Raw genomic sequence first — 13,078 nt, forward strand, 5'->3', positions numbered from 1 at the left:
CTACCTAAACATATGTACATGTTTTAATGAAGGATTATCCACATATTGCCTAAACGTAATCTTCATATAAAACGATTTTCAGTGAAAGATGGATTGTCTATCACTTTGCAAAGCAATGAGTAGTGACTGTGTTTGAGATGGGAGTGAGGATGACCTTATACCTACTGCTGTAAGAACAATACCTATTGCTGTAAGCACGGTGATGTTGCTGCAAATAATATTGTAGCAGGATGCTGGGCATTGGTGGTCTACAGGGAATCACAACAGTGTTTACCACTGTTGTGAGCATACATGGGGTGTTGAGAATGGGTGACATAGATGGAGTGTGCTAAAGATATAAGGGGCTGTGATATATGACAGTGGGAAATGTGTTACAAGATCCCCATGACAGCAGTGAACTAGTTGGGGGTTTTGCACCATGGTGCTGTAATGTTACATGGAAGCTGCTAGTTGGTTGACAAGTGTAGGTGACAGGAGGATCACAACAGGTTTAAACACTGCTAAAGGCGTAAAAAAAAAAATGGGAGCCACATCAGTGTTGGCATGGCTATGGATACATGAAAATCACAACAGTATTGTTGCAGATACCCTGAAAGAACAGCCCCAACAGGGCTGGGCGCTGTTGCATGAAATGCAGGTAAAGTGCTAATAGAGGCACTCAGCAAGAGGGTGTATGTTGATGGTAGTGAAGGCAAAAAATGGTGGAAATGCACAGGGGTGCTGTATACATGATATAGTGGTTAGTGCCTCTACTAATGCCACTAGGGAAGTCACAGCAGTGCCTAAGTATTGCTGCATGCTTGCAGAAAATTACAGTAGATGTTGTACAAGTGGAAATTGCAGTATGGTGGAGTATGTGGGAGACTGCAGTAGTGTAAAGCATGGCTACGGATATATGAAGGGCTATAACAGTGCTTGACACTGTTATAGATGGGTAAACAGCACAAAAAACTGTGAAAGCTTGAGACGTTCCAGTTTGCTATATTCAAAAAAACCAATTTGCAAATAGTACACACAATACAGTTTGCTGTTGAGGTAATGAGAATATGCACAATATAGTTTCCTATGCTCATTTGACACGCGTAACGTGCCCTTATGATAATGTGCCTATATTTATAAACAACACTATTATTATTTACTGAACACACTTACAATATCAAAATTTCGGACAATACATAACCCGAGAAAAATTTACCTAGTTAGCCCCCTTCTTAGACCACGTGTATTCATCTTGACCAAATAAAATCAAGCTGTATCTTGATGGGTAATGTACATGGCGAGACAATGTAACTGGGAATTAACATGGCAGGTGGAGAAAACATAAGAAGAAGAGATTGATAAATTACCTTCAGATTTTTTTTTTGGCTTATCGCAATTTTTTTTTGGCTATCAGCACCTCCCGTATTTGTTGATCGAAGCAAGAACTTTGAAGGAGAGATGAAGAAATGGTCTGCTCGTGGGGCTCTCGTGGTTTGATCATTCAGAAGCCGATTGCTTTCAGTCGATCAAAAAGAGGAGCGTAGATGAGACTGGCTTTGCTGCAAGGTCGATCCTCCTTTGGTGATGCCCAGAAAAGAAAAAAAAGGGGAAGAAGACGGAACCAGAAATAGGGGTGAAGAGGCAATTGCAACGGAAGCGAGAAGAGGGAAGGGTGAAGACGGATCATCGAGTGGGGTGTCCTGCGAGCTCTTTTTAAAGGGGAGAAGAAGGTTCGGGAAGATGGTAGAGGCCGTTGGGGATCGGATGGCTGAAGAGGAGGGAGGCTGATCCGACGGTTGGCGGAAGATGGAGGAGGCGATGGGGAAGTTGAGGATCGGTGGTTCTCTGGAGATGGGTGGCGATGGAGAGGGAGATGAGGGAATGGAGAGAGGGCAGCTGAGGGTTTCGGCCTTCTTCTCCTTACAAAAAACCCTAAACAGTGATTTTGTAGAGGACCCCCCTCTGATTTTTGGGTATTTACAAAGAGGGGGCTCCCGAGGCTTTTAGCAAAAAAATTTGATGTTTTTAAGAGATTAAACCCATTCGTTTTCCTTGAAATTTTTCCATTTTTTTGGTTTTTGTTTTATTTTTCTATTTTTTTTGTAAAAAATCCTAAGATTTACGAGAAATAAAGATTTTAAAACTGATTTTTTGTAGTTTTGCAAAAATATTTACAAAAGAGAGTCTTTTGAGAATTCGGGTTCTTATTTTTGAATTTTTTCTCAAAGAGGGGGATCGGATCCAATTTGGATCAAAATTGGGTCAGAGCTAAGACTTTGGGTCCGAATTCTAACGAATCCAAGGGATGAATGAAATTTTTGGTTAAAAATTTACCTGATTATTCAGAGGACGGAGGTCAAGGGCAAAGAGGTCATTTTTGGATTTTTTGGAAAATTTGGGGTGTTCACACTGCTCCGCATTTATTTGTCTTTGGTGAAGTTCTATATCTTCAGGACAATGCCACTTTGGCTCTAGAAGAGTCAATTCTTCTCAAAGTTTGGATAGGTCATTATAATATTTTTTAATAGTTTTATCCCCTTGGACCATAGTTCGAACTCTGTCTTGTACGTTACATATATGTGCAATATTTTTAAGAGACTACATTCTTTTAAGATAATCTCAAGACTGAACATTTTTTCACATTTATACTACTAATAAGCATATACATGATCGTGACATGTCCCATTCTCCTTTCTTTTCACTTTTTCTCATAAGAGGTTATAACCTTGGTCTTTTCATTTTCGGTTAAAGGCACGTCTTTCTCACCTTCTACCTTGGTGAGAACTAGCTTACATTTTGGATCGAACCCATCTACTAGTCCCCGTGCATAATAGAAGCCCTTGTTACATGATTTAAATTTATCAAGTTTTATGGATTTGATGGTGACATTATCATTATCATCTATTTTACAAGGGCTAAGAAAGGAATAGAGAAAGAGAAGATAAGAAGTAAAGAGGGAAGAACAAGCAATATGTGGAATACAAGCACTCCACCAATGGTTTTACACAATCACTTCGAACTCTTTCAAGATCACCAACACTTTAAGAAGATCTTCAAATAGGCTTCAATAGTTCCAAGTTCTGATACCATGTAAAGAGGGGGTTGAACACCTTCATTCACCAACAAATCACTAACCACTAAGTGCAATACACGCGCACAAGTGTCAACAAGGACACAATCACAAATGCTACGAAGACCACAATCACAAGTGCCACTAAGGGCATACACAAAAGATAAAAAATAAAATGTTTGATTGAAGAACAAGTATTCAAGAAGCATACTTTTACAATGGGGATATGCCCTATTTATACACGTAAGAGGGATAGAGGAGAGCCAAGAGAGAGAGAGAGAGAGAGAGAGAGAGAGAGAGAGAGAGAGAGAGAGAGAGAGAGAGAGAGAGAGAGAGAGAGGACAAGGCCCCAACTGCTGGATTTCTACTCGTTGGGCCTTAGTCCAATGGCTGGAAATCCAGCCGTTGGGTCTCCAAGTCAACTAAGTTGAAGTTGACTTGGGTCCAAAGATGTCCAACCTCCTATATATATATATATATATATGTGTGTGTGTGTGTGTGTGTATACAATATGTATATATTATATATATAATAGGTATATATATAATACATACATACACATATTTCTATATACATACATATAATATATTATATACATATATGTACAATTTAACAAAAGATAGCTATATTAGACTGAAATAAAATTTTGACTAAGTTATGAAAAGATTTGAAGATCTCAAATACTTCATTTTTGTGCCTAAGAAAATAAATCCATGTAGTCATCAACAAAGATCAAATAATAAACAAAGCCGCCTTTAGAGATAACAGATGTCAGACCCCATGTATCCGAATGTATTAATTTGAGTGGTTAAAAAAAACCTTTCTTTCTTGAAAGGAAATGACCTTCATTTTTTTAAGAATGCAATCAAATTTTCATTACAAAATTTTCTCAAATGGGGTACATTGGATAATTTAGATTGCTAGGATGGCCTAGCCTTTTATACCACAAAACAATATCCAAATCTTGTACATTGTAATAAAAAGTAGTTTTTGGAAGAATCAATCTATCCATGTAGTAAAATTCTCATTCTCTATGGCCTTTCCCAATTTGCATCCCGTACTGAAGATCTTGCACCAAGCATTGGTTCGATAAAAAAAAGATTTTACAACCATGATTGACAATTTGAGAAACAGAAAGAAGATTTAAATTGAGTTTTGAAACAAATCTAATTTTCGGTATAGAAAAATTTAAAGAGTTTTTAAAATCTCCAACCCCTTTTATTTCAAGAGAAGAGCCATCCACAGTAAAAACATTAGATACACTCGAATTATTTTTTCATTCAAAGAACAAAGAGTTATGGAAGGATGTACCTGGAGGAGAAGATGAGGAGACCATGACACTCGTGATAGAATAAGATGATCCATTGAGAAATGGTTGTAGATCCTCCACTAGTTGAGACAAAGACATAGTTCCAATGGATTTGAAATCTTCATTAGTTCCATTATTGTCTTCATGCGATGAATTTATGCTCGCCGCTCTTCGCTAATCTTTTCTTTTGAACTTGAGGCAATAAGACTTGATGTGCCCCGGTTGTCCACAATTGCGACATAATCTTCTTACTTCCTTCATCGCTGCGTTTCCTTCTAAAATTAGATTTGGTGAAATGAGGAGGCTTGTATATGTGAGTATTGGCTCTAAGTCTTGAGACGACCAACACATTATCCTAGGCTTCCTTGGGCTGGAACATGATTTTCGACCTAGTCTTTCCTATGCATACTTCGACCAAGACTTCATATGGAGGTGGCGGCTCATCTTTGTTACGATGAGTAATGGTGACCCTCACTTGTTTGAATTCAGGTCTAAGGCCTTGCATAAATTGAAAGAATTGCTCCTCTAAGATTTGTTTTTTCCTTAGAAGAGCTTCATTTGATGTGTCCCAAATAGGCTCAAATTTAGCCATTTGGTTTCGAAGTCTCTTTAATGATCCATAGTATTCTTGCACACTTTTGTCATGTTGTTTACAATTGTGGATCTTGTTATGTATTTCCCATTTATGGTCACCATCTTTTTGAGTATAGGTTTGCTTGATAAAAGTCCAAGCTTCATCCGCTTTCTCAAAATAAAAAATGTTCTCATATGGTTTCTCACACATGCTTCCCATGAAAAGAGAGAGTACTTTAGCATGACTTCCCATGCTTTATAGTTATTTTTGTAATCTAAGAGAGCCTCATCTCTCTCTTGGCCTTTAAGAGTTTCCTTTTTAGTCACACCATCTTCTCCCACAACAACTTTTGTAAGAGTGAGTTAAGGTTCCGGAGTAGAACCATCAACCAATTGCCATAGTTCTTTTTCCATTATTATTCTCTTTACCCCGGTGACCCACTTGTTGTAGTTGGTCCCATCAAATTTGATGAGAATAATGATTTCAACTTCCTTGTCGACCATGAAAGCAAAGAGAAATAAGTAGAGAAAGAGAGAATACAAGAGGGGGAAGAAAATAAAAGAAGAAAATGTTGAAGATTGATGAGACGCTTCCCGAAGCACCAAACCGACGCTCCTCTGATCTTCACGGTCCACCACACAATCTTCCAATGCAAATTTCAACCGGAGATCACCATGACTTCGATACCATGTAATGAATAAAAAAACACAAGTAGATGCCTCTTATGGGCTTACAAACAAAACACACAAGAGTGCATACAACCAAGGACTACTTATGGGTCAATACAAGAATACAAGCACAAAGCCACTAAAGGGTAAGAGAGAGCATAAAAAATGTAAAATGGTTTTCATATAAATGCTTGAGACAAGCATAATCATACAAGAGGGGGTTCACCCCTATATATATGCATACGGGTTTTGGGTATTGCAAATGAAGACCAGAACCCGTTTGGACCCTGCCCAAATGGTTTTCCATATAACCAAACATACCTAATTATGTACTCGAACCCATTTTATTATTGAACCGACCTGAACCCAAACTTGCTTCGTACCTGAACCCAAATCGATTATGTACCCAAACCCGTTTTATATGTGAACCAAACCCAAACTTTGATACATTTTGAATATGATATATCATTGATGCCTTTTTATTTCAACTTCAAATGATTGGTTGGTATGGAAATATTCTTTTTATATTTAGATTTTGGCATTATTTATAATAGTTAATAAACTTCTCATTTGTTAGCATCTAACCTTCTTAATGAATAGTTGATTCCATTAATTTACATATTTTTTTATTGGACTGTAATTAGGTCTAGAATACTAATCATATCAAGACCCAGGCTGAAACCCGAACCGATCATGGGGTCTACTTGTTTTCGGTCATACCCAAACCCAAACCCGGCCTGAATCAAAATGGATCCATTAAAGACCCGATCCAGTACATACCTGAACCCATTAACCCACATGGATCCACAACTTCTAGCCAAGCCCGACCCCAAACCCTAACCCTAACCCTAACCCGAATTAGATTGGGTTGGGTTTGGGTCTTACTTTTAGACCCGATTCGGAATCGGGTCTGATAAGGCCCTAACTGACTGATCCAGTTACACCCCTAACCATAGGATAATTGGTTTTCATTGGCCTCTTGAATTATGTTTCTGCAAATTGTTGTTCCCTATGATAAAAAAATGCTGTTTGCATCCTTCTTAGCTTTTTGTTTGCTGCATTTGGCTTTTGGTAATTACACTTAAGAATAATCTTGTCATGATGCTCTTCTCATTTCTAATTGCTTCAAATGCTTAAATAGAACTTGGTCATCTCATAGCACGCATTCAAGAATCCTATACATTTTTACTGGATGATCTTTTTAAGTCTTAATAGTTTTGATGAAAAATATCTGATGCATTTTCTGTTTCATATTAGTCCTGTTATTCTATCTTCTGCAAATTCAATGAGGTTATTTGTATCATTGCTTAATTTAGTATTAGGAAGCAATTTTATGAAATTGTTGCTTCTGTCAATTGGTTGTTAATTGCAGATTGCTTGATCTAAGGTGCGTGAGATTCAATCAATAATTCACTTCAATACAGTAGTTAGTTTTATCTGATGCGTTTGGTTCTGTAGTTAGTTTGACCTGGTATACTGCTTCACATTTTTGAAGCAGGACTGTTAAGAGGAATTGTTGGGATATATGCTCTTAGTTTAAATGTTAAAACTTTGGCCATTTGTTATAATAAATGTAATGTGAATCTTCTATAAGCATGTATCTGCTGCTTTAAGTTGAATTTCTGTGATGCTTTTATAATGTTGCCTTAACTAAATACGTTCTAACTATAATCTCAATTGCAGCCGTCCAACTGCATTGCAGGAACGAACAAGAGATAGTGATGATGATGAACTCCGTGACAGAGACTTTGATATAGCTGCCATAGCTAACAACCTGAGCCAGGCTTTTAGATATGGCATATATGAGAGTGAAGATCCTCAAGAGGTACCATATCTTTATTGCTGAGTAAAATAATCTGATATACTTGCACATGGACCTGATCATGGTCTGAGGAGATTTGTTGGATTAAGTTCAACAGTATCCAGGCACTGACTTTAGCTGTCTGAGTCCATGGATAGTGGAACTATGCTCCCCAGGTATGATATGGGTTGGGTCCAGCTCCTCAGTATCCAGTTATTGACTTTAGTTGCCTGAGTTCATGTGAAGTTGAAACATACTTCCCATGCAACTGTAAACTCAATCTCAAGTCAGGCAGTACTTTGGTTAGATACTCTTCATTGCGCAAAATGACATTAGCTTTTGTACTGATGGCCCATTGCCCTGATTTTTTTACAGGTTCATGGGTCAATTGAACGAGATGACGAGGTATTTTACGACACTATATATTTGCACATATTTCTTCACACTTTTGAGCTTTCCGATTTGAAAACTTCTAGATATTTTGCTATCTTGTGTGAGCTATTTGTATATAGTGATGGTTTGCACTCTTAATATTTGTCCTGAATTATGCTGCAAAAGTAGTTTCTTTTTTCTTTTTTTTTTGTTCTGTTTACCAAGACTGGTTCTGGAAACAACAGGATGTATATTTTGATGATGAATCTGCTGAAGCTGTTATGTCATCCTTGAGCAGGCTTGGGGACAATCAGGAAAGGTAATCTCTTAGGGTATAGAGCAAATGAAAATGAATTTGTTCTCTTGGTTTTCACTGATAATATCAATATATTCTCCTTGATGCAGTGGTTGTCAACAGGATGTGTATTTTGATGATAAATCTGTTCAAGTTATATCATCTTTGGGCAGGTTTGTGAAGAGTCAGGATAGGTAATCTCTTAGGTTATGTTGAAAATGAGAGATCAATCTGCTCGCTTGATTTTAGTTGTTACTAATTGATCTGGTCTTCTTGTTGCAGTGATTGCCTTTTTACAAATTCCAATTGGTTTGCTTTCCAACAAGATAGACTTAGAAGTGAGTCTGTTGGCACTTCACCATCAAGGATGGTTGACATTAATCTTAATGGTGGTGACTCTGGTGAGGGTTTGGCAAGCCGTGGTGGTAGCAGTAGCAGTGATGATGAGGTGGTTGTGGGAGAAGATGACTTAGATGACACTGCAACCTCCTCCTTTGGATCTACTGGGAATGCAATTGTGGGAAATAGTCCCACAGATGCAAATAATTTGAATTGTGTGAAGTCACTATCCTCAGATATGGAAAAGGTGATTATTTCTGATCATGTTAGCTTCTTGCAGAATGAATTGGTGGAGAAGAATCTATTTGGTGAAGAGTCACTGCCGGATTGGGTTGGCTGGCGGGAAACACCAGATTTTCAGGGCAGTATGTCTGATAGGAATTCAGACTATACTATTCCTCCATTAGATACACTAGATGCCGAACAACCCGAGTCAAACTCCAATCCAGCAAGGGAAGCCTTGTGCAACAACAGCAGTGCCGAGCATGTATCGTTTTCAAGTGAGGAGAGATTGATTGGTAGCAACTCAAGCCAAAAATCAGTGCCGTCTCTGTTTGAAGATGATGTTGAGTTTGTTGGTGTGGAAGTTGGGGGAACAGAGAAGGCAATGGTTCAGTTTCTCAAAGAAGGGATTGTAGGGGAAGCAGGGCCTCTCAAGTGTGGCTTGCCTTTGTCACCGGAGGAGGAGGAATCCCGTGAGGAGGGTACTGGAGATTTGGAGTTCAATGATATGAATTACTGGCGTGTTGATCAGGATTGCCGCATTCAGGAGGAAGTATCCTGATTCCTGAGGTATAAAATTTGTGGTTTTGATCGCTGCAGAGATAACTATCGCTTTCCGAGGTTGAAGGTGAAACATTCCACAAAATATAGCCCTGGCGAGCATTCAGATGGTCGGGATGCCTCTGATAATGTTGTTGATTCCGTACACTTTATTTTTGGAGTAATCTGGTTTAACCTTTCAAGGCCGCTGCTCGGCCACTCATTGTTGTGTGAAGTTGATCCTTCTTTACAGGTCGATTAGGATCTTACAAGGTCATGAACTAAGCTGGATTGAAGCAGCTTGCTGGTCCTCGATGGGCTCTCCTGAGGACATTGTCGGCTAATCTTCTAGAATAACATGATAGCTCTCTCTCTCTCTCTCTCTCTCTCTCTCTCTCTCTCTCTCTCTTGCACTCGCAAGCTTCCATGCGACAATTATCCGGGGATGCATGCTGAAGTATGAAATTTGTTTTCACCCTTTGTTGGGATAAACCACCACGTTGGTGGTGGTTACCCACGATGTGGATAACACTCCCCCACGTAAAGTGTTTCTTCCGTTAAACCCGCACAAAATCAAGGGGGAACGGTTGCACAGACCGTTCCCACTTTGTGCCTATAAAGGGGCATCACGAGCGACCTCCTAATCATCGGCAAATACACAGTGAAAATTAGTTTTTTTTACATACAGGAAATACGATAGAGGGTTTTAGAATTTTACTTCTCCATTCGAAGTATTTTCATCCGGTTGAGGGAATCGGTCCTGCTCACTGACTGCATTCGACAGTCTGTGCTTGTGGAGGGCCGCAGTTTGACTAAAGAGAAACCACTCCTTGCTTCGATCAATCTCTACTCCAGTTGACCTTCACCACTAGCAAGAGTACTTTTATGGCTGCCTCAGGTACGCATCACCTCTCCTGCTGATATACTGTTTTCATAACAATATTTGTGCTTTGCTGTGCTTTTGTCTCAGCGCAAGGCCACCACCATTTAAGGAGAGGTGATTATGGGCCCACACACCCCATCCGTTGCGCAGGATGTGTTTCTGGTCGTCCAACAATGCAGGTCGTTGTTGGGCGATAGACAAAAGAAAAAACAAGGGGGTTTCCAGTTTTTACCCATTCTCTTGTCCGATCCATCGTTGGACAGAAGGGGGTTTTGTCGTCACCATCAGGACATCGTCGGGAGGCATAAGCTTTCGTCGACCGCTTATTTGGTGTCGAGCTCTGTCCGGCGTCTTGTTGATGCATTTGCCATGTTTCCTCTACCGTTGGGCGAGGAGAGGTGCAGCGCCAGTTCGGGCTCCATGAAGGTTGCTGACAAGTGTGGCGACATGGGTCGTCGACAAGCGACGGGTTGTTGGCGGCGATTTGGGTTAACCCTAACCCCCTTTTGTAGAAAAATAGAAAACCCTCAGGTTTTCTGTTTTACAGTTTTGTTTTTAATCGGGTGGAACCGGATCGGGTTCGGTATCGGTTTGGACCCAGATCCGGTTCATATCGGGTCTGACTCGAATTCGGTTACTACCGGGTCTGACCCGAATCCGGTTAAACCCCGAGTCTGACCTAGATTCGATTACAAACTGGGTTTGACCCAGATCCGGTTAAACTCTAGGTCTGACCCAGATCCAGTTCAAATCGGGTCTAACCCGGATCCAGTTTAAAGCCGAGTCCGACCCAGATTCAGTTTGAACTGATTTTGACCCAGATCCAGGCACTATTTGGCCTAAATCGGATCAAGGACTGATTTGACTCTTTCCAGGATCGGTTCGAAGTTGTTTTTGATCGATTCCTTTCAGTTTCTCATCGGTTTTGAGATGCTAAGACCCTGTTTTCATAAATATAAGAAATACAAGAATTTTGGCATACGGTTATAGGGTTTTTATGAACTTTTGTTCCTACTTTGACACCGGTTCATAAGGTTCAGAACCGGTTTGAACCCCTGAATAACCTGTTCGATGCTGTTTTAGACCGGTTCAAAGTGCTTTCAGATCAGTTTCTGGTTAAGGACCTAAGGTTTTATCCATTTAAGCTCGGCTTTTGCTATTTTTCATGCATTTATTTGTAATTATGCATGCGTGAATAATTGTTTAATATTGGCATCAAGGATAATTAAATGACTTAGTGAATTCATGTCACCATATGTTGTCAAAATTTTATATTATCATACAGTTTTTAGCCAATATTATTGTTGTATTTAGATTCGTGAAACGATAAATGACCCAAAGGTAGTTTTATCGTGTTTGAAATTTAAGTAGGGTATAATAAGGTAAATGTGTCGAGATACATCACACATGTGTATCCAAAGGTACCTTGTGTTGATGGTCTAACTTCATAAAAACCTTAGTTTTACCGAATATGGTCGGTAGGCAAAGTGGTTTCGCGTGTCAGAGCTCTTACCAAAGTAGAACTTCAATGATCCATTCACTCACCTGAAAATAAACATATTAAGGGCTTTTATTCTTTTGCTTCTTCATTAAAGTTTTAGTCTCGTACGAATGCTTCTTGATACACGTCTTTTGTCGTGCAGTTTCTAGTTTTGTGATTTTAGATGACTCTAGCTGTATATCTTTTTTAGATGGATCAAACTTTAGTGATTGGAAAGAAATTGTACTTTTTAGATTAGGGTATATGGATCTGGATCTGACCCTAAGGATAGAAGAACATGCTGCTCTAACTGATCAAAGTACTATTGATCAAAAGACTTCTTTTGAGAAGTGAGAGTGCTCGAATAAACTTTAGCCTGTTGCTTTTGCAATCTAAGGTGGCTAAAAATATTCGTAGTGCCATACCACAATGCAGGACAATTAGAGAGTTTTTAAGTGCTATTGAAGCACAATTTGTAAGTTTAAATAAGGCTAGAGCCAGTATTCTGATGTTTAAACTCATATCTATGAAATATACTGGAAGAGAAAACATTCGTCAACACATTTTGGAGATGAGGAACATAGCGTCTCAGCTAAATGACATGAATCTCACCATCTCTCATTCTTTTCTAGTGCATTTAGTTCTAGCATCTTTATCCTTAGAATACAGACCTTTCAAAATCTCTTACAACACATGATGATGAATGAATGTTCAATGAACTTATGTCCAAGTGTGTTGAAGAAGAAGAGATGTTGAAAGGGGAGAAGGTGCAAAGTGCACATATGGCTTCTCATGCATCCAAGGTAGGACCAAGAAAGAATGCATTTAAGAAAAATGCTAGGAAGAAGTCAACATGAGATAAGACATCCCAAGGCAAGCAATCCGACTCTGATCCCATAAAATGCTATTTTTGCAAAAAGAAGGGACACAAGAAGACAGATTGCATAAAGTACAAAAGGTGGTTAAAAAAGAGAGATAATTTGTCATTTGTTTCTCATGAATGTAATTTATTACAAATTTCTGAAAATAGCTGGTGAATTGATTCTGGTGCTATTGTTTATATTTTCAACTGTCTACAGTTGTTTCTGAGCAGAAGGGAGCCAACAATGCATGAGAAGAACATCTATTCGGGAAACAAGATGCATTCACATGTGAAGGGTGTTGGAATCTGCAGGATTACTCTAGATACAAGTGTAGTTTTAGATCTTTATGATGTCTTTTATATTTCATTTTATAGTAGAAACTTAATTTCAATTTCGAAATTGGATAAATTTAGATATTGTTTTAAGTTTGAAAATTCCAAATTGTTCATTTATAAAAATTCAATTGAAATTGGTTCTGCATCAGTTTATGATAGTTTGTATAGAATGAATGTGAAGATCCAAACTCAGGAGTTCCTGACTTCTGAATACGCATTTGTTGGAAATAAACGTAGCTTGATAAATGATAAATCTTACATGCTTTGGAATCGAAGGTTGAGTCATATCTCTGAAAAGAGAATAAAGAGACTCATAAATGAAAGGATCTTAAAATCTCTAGATTTTAC

At 38.8% G+C, this 13,078-nt stretch overlaps 1 protein-coding gene across 2 annotated transcripts in view; it reads left to right on the top strand.

Annotated features, from left to right (window-relative positions):
* LOC149821536 (SIT4 phosphatase-associated family protein) overlaps positions 1-9,547 on the top strand; it is a 48,842-nt gene extending 39,295 nt beyond the window's left edge. Inside the window, exons 16-19 of one of the 2 annotated variants that reach the window (XM_089979950.1) lie at positions 7,284-7,425; positions 7,777-7,806; positions 8,019-8,092; positions 8,351-9,547. In XM_089979950.1, coding sequence (XP_089836076.1) covers positions 7,284-7,425; positions 7,777-7,806; positions 8,019-8,092; positions 8,351-9,191 — 1,087 coding nt within the window. In that variant the 3' untranslated portion in view covers positions 9,192-9,547. Of the gene's footprint in view, positions 1-7,283; positions 7,426-7,776; positions 7,807-8,018; positions 8,093-8,178 lie in introns of both variants that reach the window. The other variant, XM_089979949.1, reaches the window with a different exon arrangement.
* Positions 9,548-13,078: the final 3,531 nt, after the last annotated feature.

Source organism: Nuphar pumila, chromosome 11, assembly GCF_984573655.1.
Source record: "Nuphar pumila chromosome 11, dmNupPumi1.hap1.1, whole genome shotgun sequence".
NCBI lineage: Eukaryota > Viridiplantae > Streptophyta > Magnoliopsida > Nymphaeales > Nymphaeaceae > Nuphar > Nuphar pumila.